Source organism: Cydia splendana, chromosome 2 (assembly GCF_910591565.1).
Source record: "Cydia splendana chromosome 2, ilCydSple1.2, whole genome shotgun sequence".
NCBI lineage: Eukaryota > Metazoa > Arthropoda > Insecta > Lepidoptera > Tortricidae > Cydia > Cydia splendana.
Genome location: NC_085961.1, coordinates 26,798,195 through 26,816,635, shown reverse-complemented (window position 1 = coordinate 26,816,635; position 18,441 = coordinate 26,798,195). Strand labels below are relative to the sequence as shown.

Sequence of the window (18,441 nt, the reverse complement as noted above, 5' to 3'; positions counted from 1 at the left end):
AACACAGTTCACTCCCAGGCGGAGAGCGACGGAGAGGCGGAAGGTTGAGTCGTCCAAAAGTATTCCAGTTGATATGGAAGGCAGGGCTTGGAGCCACTGCCCGGATTCCCACTCGGAAGCGGCGAGCAGGCGAGCGCGCTCATGAAGGCTGGTTGCCGTTTGATACAGATTATGCCGTACCAGCCTACAAAGCGGCTCGTCCCAACGACGCTGTGAATTGGGATTATCGGGCAGGTCAGTGTTTGGGCAAGAATCACTCCATGCATTTCTGGCCTCTAAATTAAAAGGTATGTTTAATTGGTCGATCGGGGACTTTAGAATTTTAGAAACTAGGACCTGTGAACTATTTGTTGACCACAGAAATACAGGGAGCGATACGCTGGACACTTTTCTGATACCCAGGCCACCATGCCTTATTGGCAAGGAAGCTTGGGTCCATGAGCGGTCGTCCAAGTTTATGTTAATAACTGAAATTAATAGATTTTGAATAATTTTGTCGATTTTTTCTAAAAGAGTGGGAAATTTCCAAAAATGACTGCACCTTAGACCGTAAGTAAATTTTGGTACGAAAAGGCAGTATCGGATAACGGTGTACGCTACATGAGCATTAATTCTGGACATGCGATCCGAAACTTCATTGAGGTTTTTAATTTTGTTCTCTAAAAAATCTGAAAATGATTCGTCCAGCACATTATTTATTTACAAGAACATTAAGAACTTATTTTGCTATGAGTCTTATTTTCCGAGTCATTCACGAAAACCTAAAAATAGGGACCTGGAAATTGATTACAATTAACTTACCCCCTTCAATACTTCTTTAAATATTGATCGTAGCGAAAAATTGTACAGAACCTTTTTTGTGGACAATTTTATGTTTAATGTTTATGTATAATATTGTTTTGCAACGGGCCACCGTTTACGAGTTATTTACGAAAAACTAAAAAAAAGTGACCTGTGAACTGATTGTAATTAACTTTCTTCCTTTAATATCGCTATAAATATTGATCCTAGAGAAAAGTGTTCGAGATATTTTTTGGAGGAAATTTTATGTAGATAATTTATTCTTAAAAACCTATTTTGCTATGGGACACCGTTTACGAGTTATTTACAAAAAACTAAAAAGGGACTTTAAAATTGATTATTTATAATTTACCCGCTGCTTTGTCTTTTTAAATATTGATCCTAGCGAAAAGTGTTCTACATGTTTCTTGTAGGAAATTTTATGTTTATTATTTATGTATAAGATTTTTTTTTGCTATGAGTCATACTTTTCAAATTATTAACGAATAAATAAAAACAAGGAAACTTAGAATTTATTATACTAGAAATTTCCCTCTTTATTATCTTTTTAAATATTGATCCCTGCGAAAAGTGTACTGAATCTTTTTTGTTAAAAATTTTGTGTAGATTATTATCGTTTAACAACATTTTTTGATATTGGCCACCGTTTATGAGTTATTTACGAAAAACTAAAAAAGGGACCTTAGAAGTGATTATAATTAAATTTGAATATTGATCCTAGCGAAAAATTGTACTGAATCTTTCTTGTAGGCAATTTTATGCAGATTACTTATGTAATAGAACATTTTTTGCTATGCGCCACCGTTTAAGAGTTATTTACAAAAAAACTAAAAAAAGGGACCTTTAATGTCAAATATCTCACTTCCGGTCAAGATTTCGATCGAGCAACCGGCAAATTCGGATTCAGCGGGGTCTAATTAGGTTAAAAAACCCGGTTGCTAAAAAGTAATATGAATTGCCAGTCGAATCAAGAAGGAGAGCGATTTTGATTTTTTATGTCCAGTCTATAAGGAACAAGAGAAGTACCTAATAAACTATACTTAAAATTAATGTTAATAGCCCGTTGAATTAGTTAACGTCTTTTAAATGTCGATTTTTTTGTTTAAGTCGATGTATAGGTAGAAAAACCATTTGGCATTCAAAAAATGTAAAACAATGTAAAACAATTGGACAATACGAATTTCTTTCTGGGGTTTTCAGTTATTCTAAATGACATTTCATTTATTGATCGGACACTTACTTTATTTTAATAGTAACCCAGTTTACAAACACACAAACTGACCAAAAAGATTTACATAAGAAAACTAACAAAACCACAAGGAAAATAGTCTAATTTAGGTAAGTGTATAAATTCTTAATGGATTCGATGATTTTCGCTTCCAAAACATTAATAATTTTATAAATTACATTCAGACAGGAAACCCTCAAAAGTTTTCATAAATAAAATTAGATACTATACATAAAAACTTTGGTTGACAAAGCTTTTTAATTTACATTAATGATTTCGATGGCTTCCATTGATAGCCATTACCACGTTATCAACAGTGACGAGGGATGCTCTGCACCCCTGGTTCCTCCACTTCGCGCATCGCCACGTCGACTTAGGCCCGGCGCAGTACAAGTTGTAACGAAACTCCCCGTTCACCACCAACATGGGTTTACCTTGCCGGGACGTTGTTATCACGACTTCTGAAAATATATCATTTAATTTATAATGCCGGCTCTATTCTCTCAACCTTGAAGACATATGTAAAAGCTATGTGATGCTTAAGGTGTTTGAATCAAGGAAATTATTAAGGCCTCCAATGCTTAATAATGTTAATAAATTTTTATTGCTGACTGTATTTTTCTTTCCACAGGCAAGTTAAATATAAACTCGTAAAACTCAAATATTGGTGGTGCTAATGGTGACTGATGGCGATAACATTTTAAAAATATGATACAAAAAATTTTTTAGAGATTTATTTAACAAACTTAAATAAAAAACAATTGCTCGAACTTTAAAAATTAGTAGCCTTTCATCAGGTTCAAGAGACTGGTTTCCAGACAAATCATGTTTAAATTAATTATGTAACTGATGGTCCATTTAGTGCCATCATCGACACAATTAAGGTATCCACGCTTGCCGTGTTTGCCAAACTTCGATAACAGACACAGGTAACTCAAGAATGATTATGTTCATCTTTAATTTTGATGACTTCATCATTAAAGGTCCTTATGGAGGCGCGGCAGCCCGTGCCCCATCTGGTACACACGTAGAATCCGCGCTCGCCCTTGCTGTTGCTGTGCTGGTTGTATCTGTGTCTGCCAAGGAGTACGACTGGCTTACCATACTTGGACATCGAGAACATGGGAACTGAAAACAGTTAACAACTTTCATTTATACAAATCGTACCTATCAGATAGTTTATGTATTCACCCGATGGGTGGATTTTGTGAAGAAGGCCTGCCAGAGATCCAAGTAGGCGACTATTATTATGACAGCGGAAAATCACACAGAACAGTCGTCATGAGGAAACGATGAAAAAGCAGACGATCAGACATTGATTTTTTAATAACTTTACATGACAAGACATTAAAACATTTTCAATACAGACTTCTTAATGCGAATGGTAATTCTTCGTCTGAATTATGCAATCATCAATAGTGGTGACATAAGCCCGGCAGCCCTTAGAACACTGCGAGCACACCCAGCGCACCCTCGGGCCCTTGCTTCTACAGTACTTGTTGTATCGGTACTCTCCTATCTGCAACACCGGCTTGCCAAATCTTGATGTTGTGTATATCGCTTCTGGAAACACAGAAAACTAGATATAAGTTGCTCAAAGATTGTTTTTCCTCAAAGAGGATCTACAACCAGATGATGTTATTGAACACCCAACAGCCCAACACGCCTTCGGGCCCTTGTTCCTACTGTCGGTACCTATTTGTTGTACCGGTACTCTCCTACATATCTGAAGCACCGGCTTGCCGTATTTTGATGTTGTGAATATTGCTTCTGGAAATATCGGTAACTAAATTATTGTGGATCAAAGATTGACTCTTAATTATCTGACAAGCAAAAGAAAATGTTAGAATCACAGCACTTTATTAAACAAATAAAAATACTTGCAAATAATACATAATTTTAGTACTTATATAATCATTTGTTTAGTTAGAGTATAGGTACTTAATTAGTATCTTAGGTAATTAACTAATTAGGTATGCGTATCACTCAATACACTACTACTATATTACTAGGAGAATTCATACCCGTACAATAAAAAACATTTAATCGAGTTATTTTACTTTGACGCAGGTACCGTACTACTAAATACAATTCAATTATTAGTTAGAATCTACTTTTACTTTAGTTTACCACCATATTTTCAAAACAAAAGAGCATGAGAAAGGTGCTAATCTAACCTCGGTTAATTTTACCTCTTTTTAACTAACACAAATGACTGAATGAAATAGTTATGCATAACGATAACGATATTAAACACAAATATATATAAAAGCCGTTACTACACTATGTCAATTATATTTGCATTTGGTCCTGAATAATTAACAATGTAGTACATCTCGCTCGCTTGCCATTTAACGCGAATTTAGAGCCGCCATAAAAGAAAAAATCACCAACTGTCAAGATGACACTTCATATATTTTGCGCGCGCCTCACGCATCTGTCGCATACTGTTAGTAAATTAAGTTTTATCGAGTATTACTAGTTTTTCCCATGCAGTTATACCTAAAAAAGACGATATGCAGTGCAATGTGTACATGGAAAGTGAAATTTGTAAATATCGCATCATCACAATGTACAGCCTTGTACATCTTTACGGATGATTTAATCAGCATTTGTGTTCAGCAGTGTTCAGCTGGTAAACAAAAGTAGTCTTCATTTTCCAAATTTTTGCAACTATAAGGTGCTAAAAGTGTTCCCGTGGGGAAACTTGGAGGTCTAATACAATAGTCGTGTACTTAACCTCACTTTATTATAGAGTACCTATACAAAGTTTTTGCCAAGTTTTTATACATACTCGTGTGACGAGTTTGTCTATGTCCGTGGGACATTGTTGGAGGTGTTGGCTTAAAGATATTCACATGTCGAGTGGCGACATATTGTGCTTCATTCTATAGAGAAGATAGACATAGGTCCGTGGGACATGGTTTGAAATATTGGCTTGAAAATATTCACATGTCGCGTGGCGACATTGTGCTTCGTTCGTGGAATGAAGGTCAGATCTTTTTCAACTCACTTTAACTATAATATAATGCTTATGGCATAGCAACATTGTTTGAAATATTGGCTTGAAAATATTCACATGTCGCGTGGTGACATTGTGCTTCGTTCGTGGAACGATGGTCAGATCTTTTTCAACTCACTTTAACTATAATATAATGCTTATTGCATGGCAAAAAGCCTTTCGTCCGTGGGACGAGCAAGAGTATGTACTATTCGATAATAAAATGGATTACATGTGAATGATGTGAAAAACATGTCATCCGTGGGATGATAATTTGTGAATCGTTTTGTATTATAAAAATAAATAAAAAATGACAAGAGCACAGTCATGGACGTGGTCCTGTTTCATGTACATACTATAACATAAATAACACAAGCATATTCTAATATAGACAGTGATATTCTGTCATTAACAAGCCCGCTAGCGGCATTAAACTCTGCTTACTATATATTATACTTATAATTCATTAAATTCTGTAACCTGCACTAATACAATAAAATAAATAAGTGACTTGGCAGTGTATATCACACACATATACTAGTGTACAAAAGAATGGTATTTAACAGCCTTTATAAGGACTAGATCCAAACCACTGCCTTATTGTGAAAGGTCATATCCCGGGGTTAATGGCTTATACTTTTTTCACTAACACTTATAAGCTTTAGCTTGTTTCATAATATCATATTGTGTGAATACAGTTTGGTAAATTGCCATACAAATTTACTAATAAATTCTAATATCATAAGGAGACATCATAACATAACCCTTCAAGGGCTACTAATTTATTTTAGCCACCCTCATAAAAATATAAATGAAAATGTCACAATTATAACGTGAACAAAACTATGAAATGTCCCCGGATAGCTCAGTCAGTTGAGCAATGGAATTTTAAGTTCTCGAAGCCCTATTGCCTTCGGTGAAAACGATCAAACAAGACATATTTTCTATTTACTTCAGAAAAATGTATTATATATTGAATTAAGTCGAGAGTTTATTATTACTTTCAAATGTAAGATAATGAACAGTATGTTGTATAACATACAAGACTGTAGGTGAACAAGGATACAATACCAAAACTATGCATATGAAATCTTAATCAGTCCATTGGATGGATATTTAATATCAATTAAATTATAGCACAATGCTTCAAACTCATTTATTTATCAAACTTTCAGGCCTTTATAAGACAGTGGTAACATTTTATTTATTTTTTGGAACCCTTTTACAAAATTCCCGGTACACAAGAGTGGGAAAAGAGAGGAACCAAATAACTACAGACCAATTTCTGTTCTAACTGCTTTGTCCAAGGTCGTAGAAACACTAATTAACAAACGTATAATAAGTTACCTTAATAAATTTAACATACTTTCAGACTGCCAATACGGCTTTAGACAAGGCAAATCAACTGAGGACGCAGCGATAGCACTTACTTCTTTAATTACGGACATCGTGGATAAAGGTGAAAAATGCCTCGCAGTTTTTCTGGACCTCAAAAAGGCTTTTGACACGGTGTCCCACCCCATTCTTGTCAACAAGCTGGAAAGGATAGGTTTTAGAGATAAAAGTTTAAAATTGCTTGAGGATTATCTAAAGAATCGCTCGCAAAAAGTGAAAATTGGAGATCAAGTGAGCGATGACACACAAGTGCACTTTGGCGTCCCGCAAGGCAGTGTTCTTGGCCCCACTCTGTTCCTTATATACATCAACGATTTAACAACCCTCTCTGTAAGAAATGGTCGGATTTTCTCCTATGCTGACGATACCGTGGTTGTGTTTAGGGGCAAAGGCTGGGATAATGTTTATAGGGATGCGGAAATAGGACTAGGTAAAGTCTCCAAGTGGCTTGCGTCTAATCTCCTAACTCTTAACACGTCTAAAACTAATTTTATATGCTTTTCCAAGTACGATAGAAACCAGCCAGCTGATAATATTGACCTCAAAATACATCACTGCGGCCCCAACCCAGCACTCTGTGAATGTCCTATAATTAAAAAACAAAATTCTATCAAATACCTTGGAATTCACATAGACCAGAGATTGTCCTGGCACCATCATATCGAAAACATAAATAATAGAATACGTAAACTTATATGGGTATTTAAAATTTTGCGATATGTTACCTCAAAAAAATTATTAAACCAACTTTATATTTCATTGGCTCAATCAATCATGTCCTATTGCATAACAGTCTGGGGAGGCGCAACAAAAACTAAATTTCTAGAAGTTGAGAGAGGGCAGAGGTGTTTGTTAAAGGTAATGTACTTTAAACACTTCAGATTCTCTACAAAGGAACTCTATGGTATCTGCGACTTACTAACCATGAGAAAACTTTATATTTTGCATATACTACTGAAGCTACACAAGACACTTAATTATATACCCCTTACCCAAAATCGTAGAAGGAATACTACTGTAGTGCCCTTACCTGGCTGCAAGTCCGTTTTTGCAAAAAGACAGTTCTCATACCAATCCGCTTATCTGTACAACAAAGTTAACACGAAAACAAACATATACCCGATGACAGTTTTTGAGTGTAGACAAAACCTTATGCAGTGGTTAAAAAATCTAAACTACGATGAAACAGAGGCTTTACTACAAGGACACGATATATGTTTTTTCAAAATAAAATAATAAATATCCAACAATATCACACATACACACACACACATACTCACACACGCACACATACACACACACACATACTCATACACACACGCACGCTCTGAATTAATGAATTTATGCATGTATTTAATGTTGAAATTGTAGTTTTATTCCATTTCGCTATGCAAAAAAAAAATGTAAATATAAAATTTGCAAATATGTAGTTAAGTTTATTTTGGAAACAGCTATTGTAAACCTCAAATGGAAGAGCGGGGTTTCCTGACACAGATGTATGTAATTCATCTACTAGGAAATTCCAACCATATTTTGTAATTGTAATTTGTTTGTTACCCAAATAAACATTTCATTTCATTTCATTTCATTTCATTTCATTTCTTTATACTCTCTGTACGAATATGATCAGTAAAGACCCAACAGAAAGTGGATAGATAGGGACACCTCTCAGCAGTCTTACGACTGTCCAAGCTGATCTATGAAGATATTTTCACTTAACAGAACATTCGAGACAAACTGTCTATCTATAATAACTCATAAGCTCATAACTATGTTATGTAAATAGTCATATTCTGTTTTTCTTAGTACCTATTTAGAATTCTCGAGGTGTATGCACATGTTGTAAGTGATTTGTGGTTTTTATTATGGGATAGTGCACGAAACGTCACAGACCGATCCACATACATATGTGTGGTTATAATTTCACACAGTCCCTAAATAAATGTTTTACATTATTTGACCTAATTACATGTTGTTTTGGTTTAAATTGCTTATTTTGTTAGATTCTGTAGTGGTTGAGAAATACTAAAACAAATAATTGAAAGAATGATACCCAACAGGATCATCTTTTTATATAAGTACTTACCTCTAGACATTTATAATAAATAAATAAAATATTCCCTATGCATATGTCCAGCAGTGGATGTCCTCTGGCTGATATGATGATGATGAAATAAAATATTAAAATATAATACAAAGTGAAACTTGTTGTAGCTAGGAAAGCAATTTATTATATTTTAAGTGTAGGCTATATAAATGGTAATACCCCTTTTAGCATAGTTAGGAAGTGACTACTTAGTTAGCTTAGTTAAGTGGTTACTTAACAACTTTTTAAATAAGGATACTTAAATCCCTTCCAACATAAACTATCTAGTGTTAAGTCACCATGTAGTAACAAATTTACTATATTTAGTTGAAACAACTCCAAACATGTCTCAAGATACTCCAACCGGGGAAAGAAGAGTTGTATTCGGATTTTAGAATATGGACATGTAGAGATGGGTCGCGGGTATTTACCCAATTTACCCACCCAGGTAAATACCCGGTAAATACCCATCTACCCGGTATTTACCCGTATCTACCCAAATGGACGGGTAGATTCATTTCTTGTTGCACATGTCGATTTGTGTTAAAGTGGAGATATAAACCGAGTTAATGGCTGTAATTATTGTGTGTCATTTAAAATGAAATGGTTTAGTTGCAGTTGCAGTTGTAACTAAGGAATTTTTAGTACAATTTTAATAAATATTAAAAAAGGCCGTCATAAGGGTATTTTTATTAGACTTAAATAAATAAATAATAAATAAATAAATAATTGATAATACACATTCCAACTTCGGTCGGCGGGGGGTGTGGTTGGGGGGAGGGGGGAAAAGTGAACTTTTTCATATTTCTTGGAATCTGTCATTAATATCGAAAAGTGTTGTATGTACAAACTAAAGTAGACATAATTTTCTACAAAAAAGGTTATATACATTTTTGTCCTAAAACTAACTGTGTTTGACTTATAAGCTTCACAAGTTGGGATACTGCACAATTTTTTTTTATTATCATTCATAAGTATTCTTTATTTTCATCTTTCTAATGTATATTAAAAGCATTTTAAAACATTTCCGGAAGCCAGGGAATGATTTTACACGATTTTCATAATTGGACTGATATGTTAAAATCGAACTTCACCTCATAGCAACCTTTTCGTAATTAGTTTTAACATACATTTTATGTAACATTGTAAAAAAATACTTAAATTAATCTTATTTATACTCACATACCATTAAACACATCAAATTTAGAAGAAAAACGAAAATACCCGCGTATTTACCCGCGGGTAGGTAAATATCGGGTATTTACCGGGTAAATACCCGAGAGCGGGTATTTACCCGGGTAGTTACCCATCTCTATGGACATGCAATAAATTACGCTTAATTGCATGCACGAGAAGCAATGCGAATCTATTTAATTTTGAGGGTGTATGACACGAATAATAAATCAACTTGAGATTTTAAACTAAGATTACAGGCTTAGATACTTCTTATTTCAACAAATAGTACAATTCTTTTTATGTTTATTTAGAATAGCAATACTCTTTGAAGACCTGAGATAAAGAAATATGACTATTCAGACACATTTGTTTATGAATAAATAAATAAAAGGAAGGAAATGAAATACGTACTTATTGGAATAAACGAATACAATATTAGAGAAAAATATGGCATCATAATATCTTAAAACCTTGTCTTACGTATCTTAGACAAGTAACAAGAAAGTAAAAGGTAAATAGTAACAATTCACATGTCTTCCATCTTTTATGGAGGCTTTATATTTATATACCATAATATAGGTACATTACTTAGATGCTACTTAGTACTAAAAGAGGGAGTAATAATATTTCTATATTTTCTTTTCATAATGGAATTATCATGTCTTACTTTGGTTAAGGTAAAGATCAAGTGAATATAATGTTTTATAACGAAGGGATGCTCCAGATAACTAGTCTGCTACTTTTGTTAGATATTTATTAGGTATCTTTACATGTTCAAAATTTTGTACACAGTAAATCTCTGATTCTCAAAGTATTCACCTATTAAAATAGCATGATAAGTTCAGACTCTAACTTTATTGTTGATAATTCTCATATTATAGGAGGGAGAATTTGAAACATTGATCTACTTTAAGATTTCGCATGGCAACTTATGTTTAGTTTACCTTTGCTGATATATAGAGATAGGTATCCATGATAGATATATAAAATATATATACATTCTTGCCAAAAATACAAGTGCTTGTTTTTTGGGTAGTTTTTTCAGATATTTGGTTTTGATTCTCTTCTCTAAACATCTACATTGTTAATTATTCAGGACCAAATGCAAATATAATGATAGGATTAAACGAACTTACCTGAAGTGAAGTTCAATCCTGATTATATGAAGCATTTGGTCCTGAATAAGGGGTACCCCCACCCTCCTCGAGTAACCATGAATTCATGGTTACTTCCCAATCAGTGTATGTATGCTCTAAACTATATGAAGTGTCATCTTGACAGTTGGTGATTTTTTCTTTTATGGCGGCTCTAAATTCGCGTTAAATGGCAAGCGAGCGAGATGTACTACATTGTTAATTATTCAGGACCAAATGCTTCATATAATCAGGATTGAACTTCACTTCAGGTAACTTCGTTTGATCCTATCATTATTATGCGACTTGCTTTTAACCATCTCGTCGCCAACAGTTACTCGTATTGGGATAGCACAACAGTCGCTATCGCAGTCGGTGCAGACACATCACTTGCGCACCGCGTCCTAACTGCCCGACCATTGGTTAAACCGGTATGAATCCATCTGACTCACGGGGTACCCGCTGTGGGTCTCTAGTAGTATACACAAGTACTATACGAGTATACCATGTCAATGATTATGCGGCGTGCTCTTAACCATCTCGTTGCCCACAGTGATCAAGGTAGCTCGACAGCCGTTATGCACCTTGGTGCAGATCCAGCGCTTGCGCACATTGTCACGGCTGCCCGACCACTGGTTAAACCGGTACGCGCCCATCTGGATCACTGGGTTCCCGCTGCGGGTCTCTAGTAGTATCATCTCTAGAATAACATGAAAAAAAAAGATTAACAAATTTAATATACGAATTTCTAGCAGCGGTTAAAGCTTGGACTCGGAAATATACATAAATATTTAGTTGCTTAAATTGTATGCTTTTATTAGACAGAGTCTTTATTTTACTATAACTAAGATTTAGGAAAAGTGTTCAGCGTAGACTTATTGTAGTCGCTATCGTGGTCACATTGACAAACCTGGAGGCCTATTATGGATGGCTTTATCCACGTGACAAAATATCCGTCACTGTTTAACAGAGCGCGATTGAAAGTGACGGATACCATTTTATCACGCTGTCACGTAGACAAGAATGACCATCATATCCGTAAAAGGCGTTGTATTATCTGGCATAAATGTTACTAATCCAGGGATATACTTGCAGGACCAAAAACGCAACAAAAAGCGGAAGGTCGTTTTAAACATCGACAATCAACAGTTATAATGATTCTAATTAAATAGAAAAAAATGCAAATAGATTGTCCAGTATTGTCGGACATTGTCTGATTAGGTTAATGATTATGACTATTAATCATTTTAACAATGGTCTCGTCGATAGTGACGATCCGAGCGCGGCAACCACTTCCCTTCGATATCCCGTTGTTGACCTTCGTGCAGTTCCAAGTCACTTTAGGCCCTTTGCTGCGGCTCCATCGGTTAAATCGATACGGCCCTATTTGGAGGGCTGGCTTCCCGAAGCGTGATACCGTAAAGTAGGGTTCTGAAAATAATATATATTGATCATGGAAAAACCATAATTATTAATTATAACAAAGTAGGTACGCGATTGCAACTACTCATTTGTACAAATAACTGAAATCACAAGAAAATCAAGGTCTCCATATAATTGTGTGTTGAGCACCAGTTTTTCTTTGCTCTTTTTTGTTTTGATAACCAAAGTGCTCAGGCTCACAGTAATGAGTACAGACGCATATATTATAACTTGTATCACCAAAAATTGGCCCTGTATGATTACGGCATGGTCTATCTGCATGGAAACAATAAGGAAACAGGAGACAAATAAAACATTTATTTAAAATTTAAATTGTTTAAAAACATATTTGGAATGAGTATTTGAAATATTTATTGAATTTTAAAATATTATCAGTAAAAGCTAACTGACCTTAATTTGCTACGGTGACCCAACGATTAAGAATGATTGTGTTCATAACAAAACTGGACGATAACGTCATCGACAGTGTAAACGATGGCCTTACACCCAGTGGCGATCTTCACACACCTCCAGCGAATGCGAGGGCCTTTACCACCCGGCCACTTGTTGTACCGGTAGCGCCCGATTAGGATCACGGGGTTGCCGTACCGGGACTTGGAGAAAATCGGTTCGTCTGACGGTAAAAATAAAACATCTCAAAACCATTACAGCTCAAAATAGTTTAAGAAACAAAATGACATTCATAAATGATTGTGTTGATTATAGAACTCGATGATGACGTCATCGACAGTGTAAATGTCGATGGCCTTAATAGTGGTCCTACATCGGCTGGTAGTATGCAACATTGTGTGACAGGGACAACGTAATAAAACACTATGCATCGCCTAGTTTTGTTTTCTTTGCAACTTTTCCTTTTCAGCTATTGCTCTCTTTTTAGCATGTTTCAATAAAGCACCGCTAAAAAGTTTTTCATTCTTCTCATAGGACCATCTGGAGTCTGCTTTAAGCAATACTTTATGAAAGAGCTTTACGATATTTTCTAAAGTTTGAAAGGCAAACTTTTTTTGGAATTCTGCCGTTCTAGATACTCCTGTCCAAGACATCTTTGTCATTAAATCCCTGGTCATAATTTGCTCCGCCATTTTTTTTCCAAGAATTTCTCCTCTCCCTTGACCATCAGTCCCAACAAAAGAACTGAAATGCTTTTCCTGAAAAAAATTGTACTTTGTAAGTAAGTACATACAGATTTTTAAATACAAGACATTATATTTTTTGATTAGATATTGTAAATGTTTTATTTACTTATAGGTTTCTGTACCTCATTAAAAAACAAAGTTTTGCTAACTATGTCGTGTTATATCTAAATAAATAATGAAACTAATTGTGTTTCTCATTTTTTTTGTATAATTTCAAGATAAATACCTATATTTTAGGAGTTATTTAAGATTTTTATATTTACGTTAGACCCGAAACGAATGGATCTAAAATTATTAAAAAATATACTATTTAAATCCGCCAAAATGAGCCAAGCGAAGCGCAAAGGCATTATTTACCATTTCGAGAAGCGCTTCATCGTTTTCTACACCCTCATAACTTGGGTTTGCATTATACCAGATAAACTAAATTGGTGGAGTTGACTTTCAATTGCATAGTTCTTCTAATTTAAATTTTATTGATATCTAAAAAACCCGAATTTCATAACTGATTCACTCACTGATGAATTGATGATCATATCTTTCCTACGTAATATATTACAATCCGCATGCAAATAATTGTATAGTGGTCGAATACGTACCATGCGTCTAAAATAATTTTCTTGACTTAATTCTCGATCCATATCTTGTAAACCTGTGAGGTCATTCAATGGAAGGGGCTTGTCCAGAATATCATGGTCAGGAACACTTCCTGACAGCTCTCCCAAGTTATTTTCTCGTGTCATCTTAAAATCTCTGATGACGTCTACTACGGTCGTCATTTTTACGGTATTTACATTAAGCTGCTGCTGCAAAGCTGCTATACTTAATTTAATATGGTTTACGTCTGCCTGCAGGGTGTCCAATTTTTTCGGGCGTCCAACTTCCGCTTGAGCTGTAAATAAATATTGTGTATTTGTTTATATAATGTGGGGTCATTACTTGAAGTGAAATAAAAAAGTTACAAAAATGAAAAAGTATTTAGTGCAACAGGTACTTACATAATATGGGTTCTTAAAATTCAAAGGCTGAAGTTACAAAACGAAACGAAGTTGAGTTTTGTAAAGACAGGCCTGAGAATTGTAAGACCTAATTATGTACCGTTGCACACAATATTTTTTCTAAGACAGCAGCAAACACCTAAAATTATAAATAAAATAACTAATTGTTTGTAGATATTTGCCCAGAAGTCAGAATAAAAAAAAAACAGTTGCATAATATTGTATGAATATTCCTAAGAACACTGCTGTTAGGATCCTAAGAACACTGCGCCCGGGCCCGCCGCGCCGCGCTTACTATGAAGTTGATTTCGATCTCACTGGCATAAAAACAGGTATAAAAACAGATATTTTGATCTGGTCTGTTTTATTTCGAACGTTAGAATGACACTGATTAGGTTCTTATTATAATTAGAGATCAGTAAAGCTTATTTTGGCAAGAATAAAACGTTAAACCAATTTTGATGATTACGAAAATTACCTTAATGAGCACGAGAAAGAACATTTTCTACATAATTGTATATTTGTATAATCTGAACAGAACTCCGAATATAATTAGATAATGATGTGTATTAACCAATCAAAGCTGTATCAGCTAAAAAAAACATATACAATCGATATGAATATGTAACTTTATTTGACCACAAAAATGACGACTTCAAATCGTCATTCTTGTTACCTCTTAAATTAGAGTTTTAGAGCAAGTTACGATGTCCATATTGATGCCAAGTTTTATGTAATTGAATAACGTCGTTTTAAAATGAGAGCGTAACTTCCATTGTATGTCATCGGGCATTTCACGCGCGGCCTTTATTTGTTGTTATGACCAACAACTGACTTATGAATGATTGTGTTCATGGCAGAATTCTATGATGACATCGTCGACTGTGTAAACGATAGCTTTACACCCGTTGCCGGTCTTGACGCACCGCCAGCGCGCGCGCGGGCCTTTCCCGCCGGTCCATTTGTTGTACCGGTACGGCCCGATCAGGATCACCGGGTTGCCGTACCGGGACTTGGTGAAAATCGGAGTACCTGGCAATAAAGTTTCTATAATTACAAACATATTTATTTCCCAATTAGAACGAGGTCCGAAATTATCTTTTACGAATGAAAGTATTCGAGATACCTATTTATTATTACTGTATTTAAATCATGAACCAAGTACAGTAAAAAGAAAACTTTAAAAAAGTAGGAAATAACCTACCTACTTTAGGTCAGTTACAAGGTCTCAAAATTGAAACACGAACAGCTAGTTTTAAGGCAGAAGTTTCACCGTTCTTGACTATAGGTACTTTAGTTTTAAAAACTTGTGAACAAAACAACGTTAGATACAATACTCGCAGAAGGAAGTAAAAATATAAACCTTGTACTCTGAAAATGATTTAATACTCGTTGGTATATCACGACTATCTTTTTCAAACGTGAAATAAAATTCGATTCTCATGTACAACTTTACATGCGGACTGCACGGACAATAGTTAGGTACCTACAAAGATGTCGATCACATCGTCTTTGAAACAACTATCGCACACAATTTTATTATATTCAAAATAAAAAAGAGATAGAAATTATATATATTTAAGTATCTGCGCCACAATGTGGTGATCTGGTAATATCGTTAAGAACACGCCGACAAATACCTATTGTACCTACTATCAAAATATGGACCATGTTTGTCTGAAATAAATGCATTTTATTTTATTTATTTATTTTTATTTTTAAATACCAGTTTACTATACATTAATTTGGATACGTCTTTACACTTAGGTATTTACAATTGATTTCTCAGTCACTTATTACTTACTGAATGATTTCCATAAAACTGAAATAATATCACAAGTCATAAAATAATGTACCTACAACAATCTTAAAATTAATTTGGACTAATGGTTGTGTTGATGGCACATTTCGATGATAGCATCCCCGATGGTGTAAATTCTGGCCTTACACCCGTAAGAGACCTTGACGCACTGCCATCGTTTGCGAGCACCCTTACTGCCCACCCACCGGTTGAACCGGTAGGGCCCGAGCAGGATCACAGGGTTACCGTAGCGGGACGTTGTGAAAGTAAGTGGTCCTGGTGGTAAAAATGGATCTGTCTCAATGAACAAATAAAAGTCAGGTCAGGTGGGCCCAGAACAGATTGTGGCATTTCGGATTGAATTTTCCACTGTTCAAATTCCTAACAAAAAGTTCGCTTGAAAGAAATTCCCATCTAAAATACTACATATTGGTTATATTCTATGGGTACGAGTATATTCTGCTTAAATATTTTATAGCCAAGGCGATAGCCATATGCGAGCGGTGCATGGTCAAGGTGTGCATGCGGCATGCTTATTATTGAAAGTAGTAAGACGTAATTCATAAGAGAGATAAGCATCTAAACTAGTTCATAGGTTAAAACATATTATTTTATTATTTGTTCATAAAATAGGTATATTATAATCTTCTTACATAATCGCAAAGTCGATATTTATATACATATAGATTATATAGATGACAATCGTGTAAAACAACAAGAGAGAAGTTAATAAGTTAAGTATATTTAAATCAATAATAAAAATGTGCCACAGTAATAATATCACATATCACAAATAGCTACGTAATAATCATACATTTAAATAAGCATAATAACCAAAAACGCATTACAATTTTAAGCGTCGTTATGGACGCTCAATACGTTATGGACGGGTATCTTTACAACTTTACACCGTAACCGGTGGTTTGACAGTGTTTAAGTCAAAATCAATTTAACATGCTTGTAAACGGATTAAGTTGTCGGAACCGAGTAGGGAACAAGTTCTATGCAATGACTTTTTAAACTCAGTGGTTATGCTCATGAAGAAAACTCACAATATCGTCTTCAATAGTTATAACTGTGGCCTTGCAGCCACTGGTTCTGTGTTTGACGCAACGCCATCGCACTCGGGGCCCTCTGCTGCCAATCCATTTGTTGTACCGGTGTGGCCCAATCAGTATAACCGGTTTCCCGTATCGGGATTTTCCAAACACAACCTGCTGATCTGAGAACAATCTCGTATTTTATTTTGACCTTTTAACAAAGATTTTATGTACCCTTACGTCTAAATCATAAATTAATACATACAAAACACAGCACATCGCTGCATCATTACAACTATATTTCTGATGAGCCGAGAGTAAAGGGACAGTTTTTAACTTGTAATTTAGAAGCTAAAGTTGAATTAAACATTCACAGTTTTCGCACATTATTCACAACAAAAAAAAACCGGACAAGTGCGAGTCGGACTCGCCCACCGAGGGTTCCGTACTTTTTAGTATTTGTTGTTATAGCGGCAACAGAAATACATCATCTGCGAAAATTTCAACTGTCTAGTTCGACGGTTCATGAGATACAGCTTGGTGACAGACAGACAGACGGACAGTGGAGTCTTAGTAATTGGGTCCCGTTTTTACCCTTTGGGTACGGAACCCTAAAAAGTAGTTTAGTTCTTAACTTAGTCTACTTTTAGTTTAAAATAACTAACCACAGTTAGTTGTTAGATAAATTAGGTACAATAACACTACCTCAAATTAGTGAAATTAGCCGCTCACAGCTAAATCAACCACGAAGTGGTCTTACAAACCATGTGATCACGAATTAGTGCGATTAACAAATAACTCTTGAAAACTAATAAAAATATTAAACTTAATACTAACAGCAAAAGGTCAAGAGATTGAAACCAAATAAATGTGCATATTCATTTTTCAATTTATTATCATCAGGGATATCGAAAAATTCTCTAAATCTAATGGTTATGTTCATGACAGAAAGCCACAATGACATTTTCACACGTGATAGCGCCAGCCTTGCAGCTCTTCTGGCTAGACTTGACACACAGCCATCGAGTGCGGGGACCGGTGCTTCCACGCCGTATATTGTACCGGTATCCCCCCACCAACATTACCGGTTTACCGTGCCGAGACAAAGTAAAAACTGGATCTGAAGACAATTTATACAAGTCAAATCATGAGTCAAAATAAAATGCTGGACATATTAATTTACCTAAGGACTCTATAAGGAGG

General features: G+C 35.1%; 1 protein-coding gene across 30 annotated transcripts in view; it reads right to left on the bottom strand.

Annotated features, from left to right (window-relative positions):
- Window positions 1-18,441, bottom strand: part of LOC134806060 (protein tramtrack, beta isoform) — a 552,198-nt gene that overhangs the window by 383,548 nt on the left and 150,209 nt on the right. Inside the window, exons 5-6 of one of the 30 annotated variants that reach the window (XM_063779274.1) lie at window positions 13,999-14,291; window positions 13,051-13,411 (exon numbers count right to left, since the gene is read on the bottom strand). The exons of the other annotated variants lie outside the window; for them this stretch is intronic. Coding sequence (XP_063635344.1) covers window positions 13,088-13,411; window positions 13,999-14,291 — 617 coding nt within the window. The 3' untranslated portion in view covers window positions 13,051-13,087. Of the gene's footprint in view, window positions 1-13,050; window positions 13,412-13,998; window positions 14,292-18,441 lie in introns of those variants that run through there. 30 annotated transcript variants of the gene reach the window in all.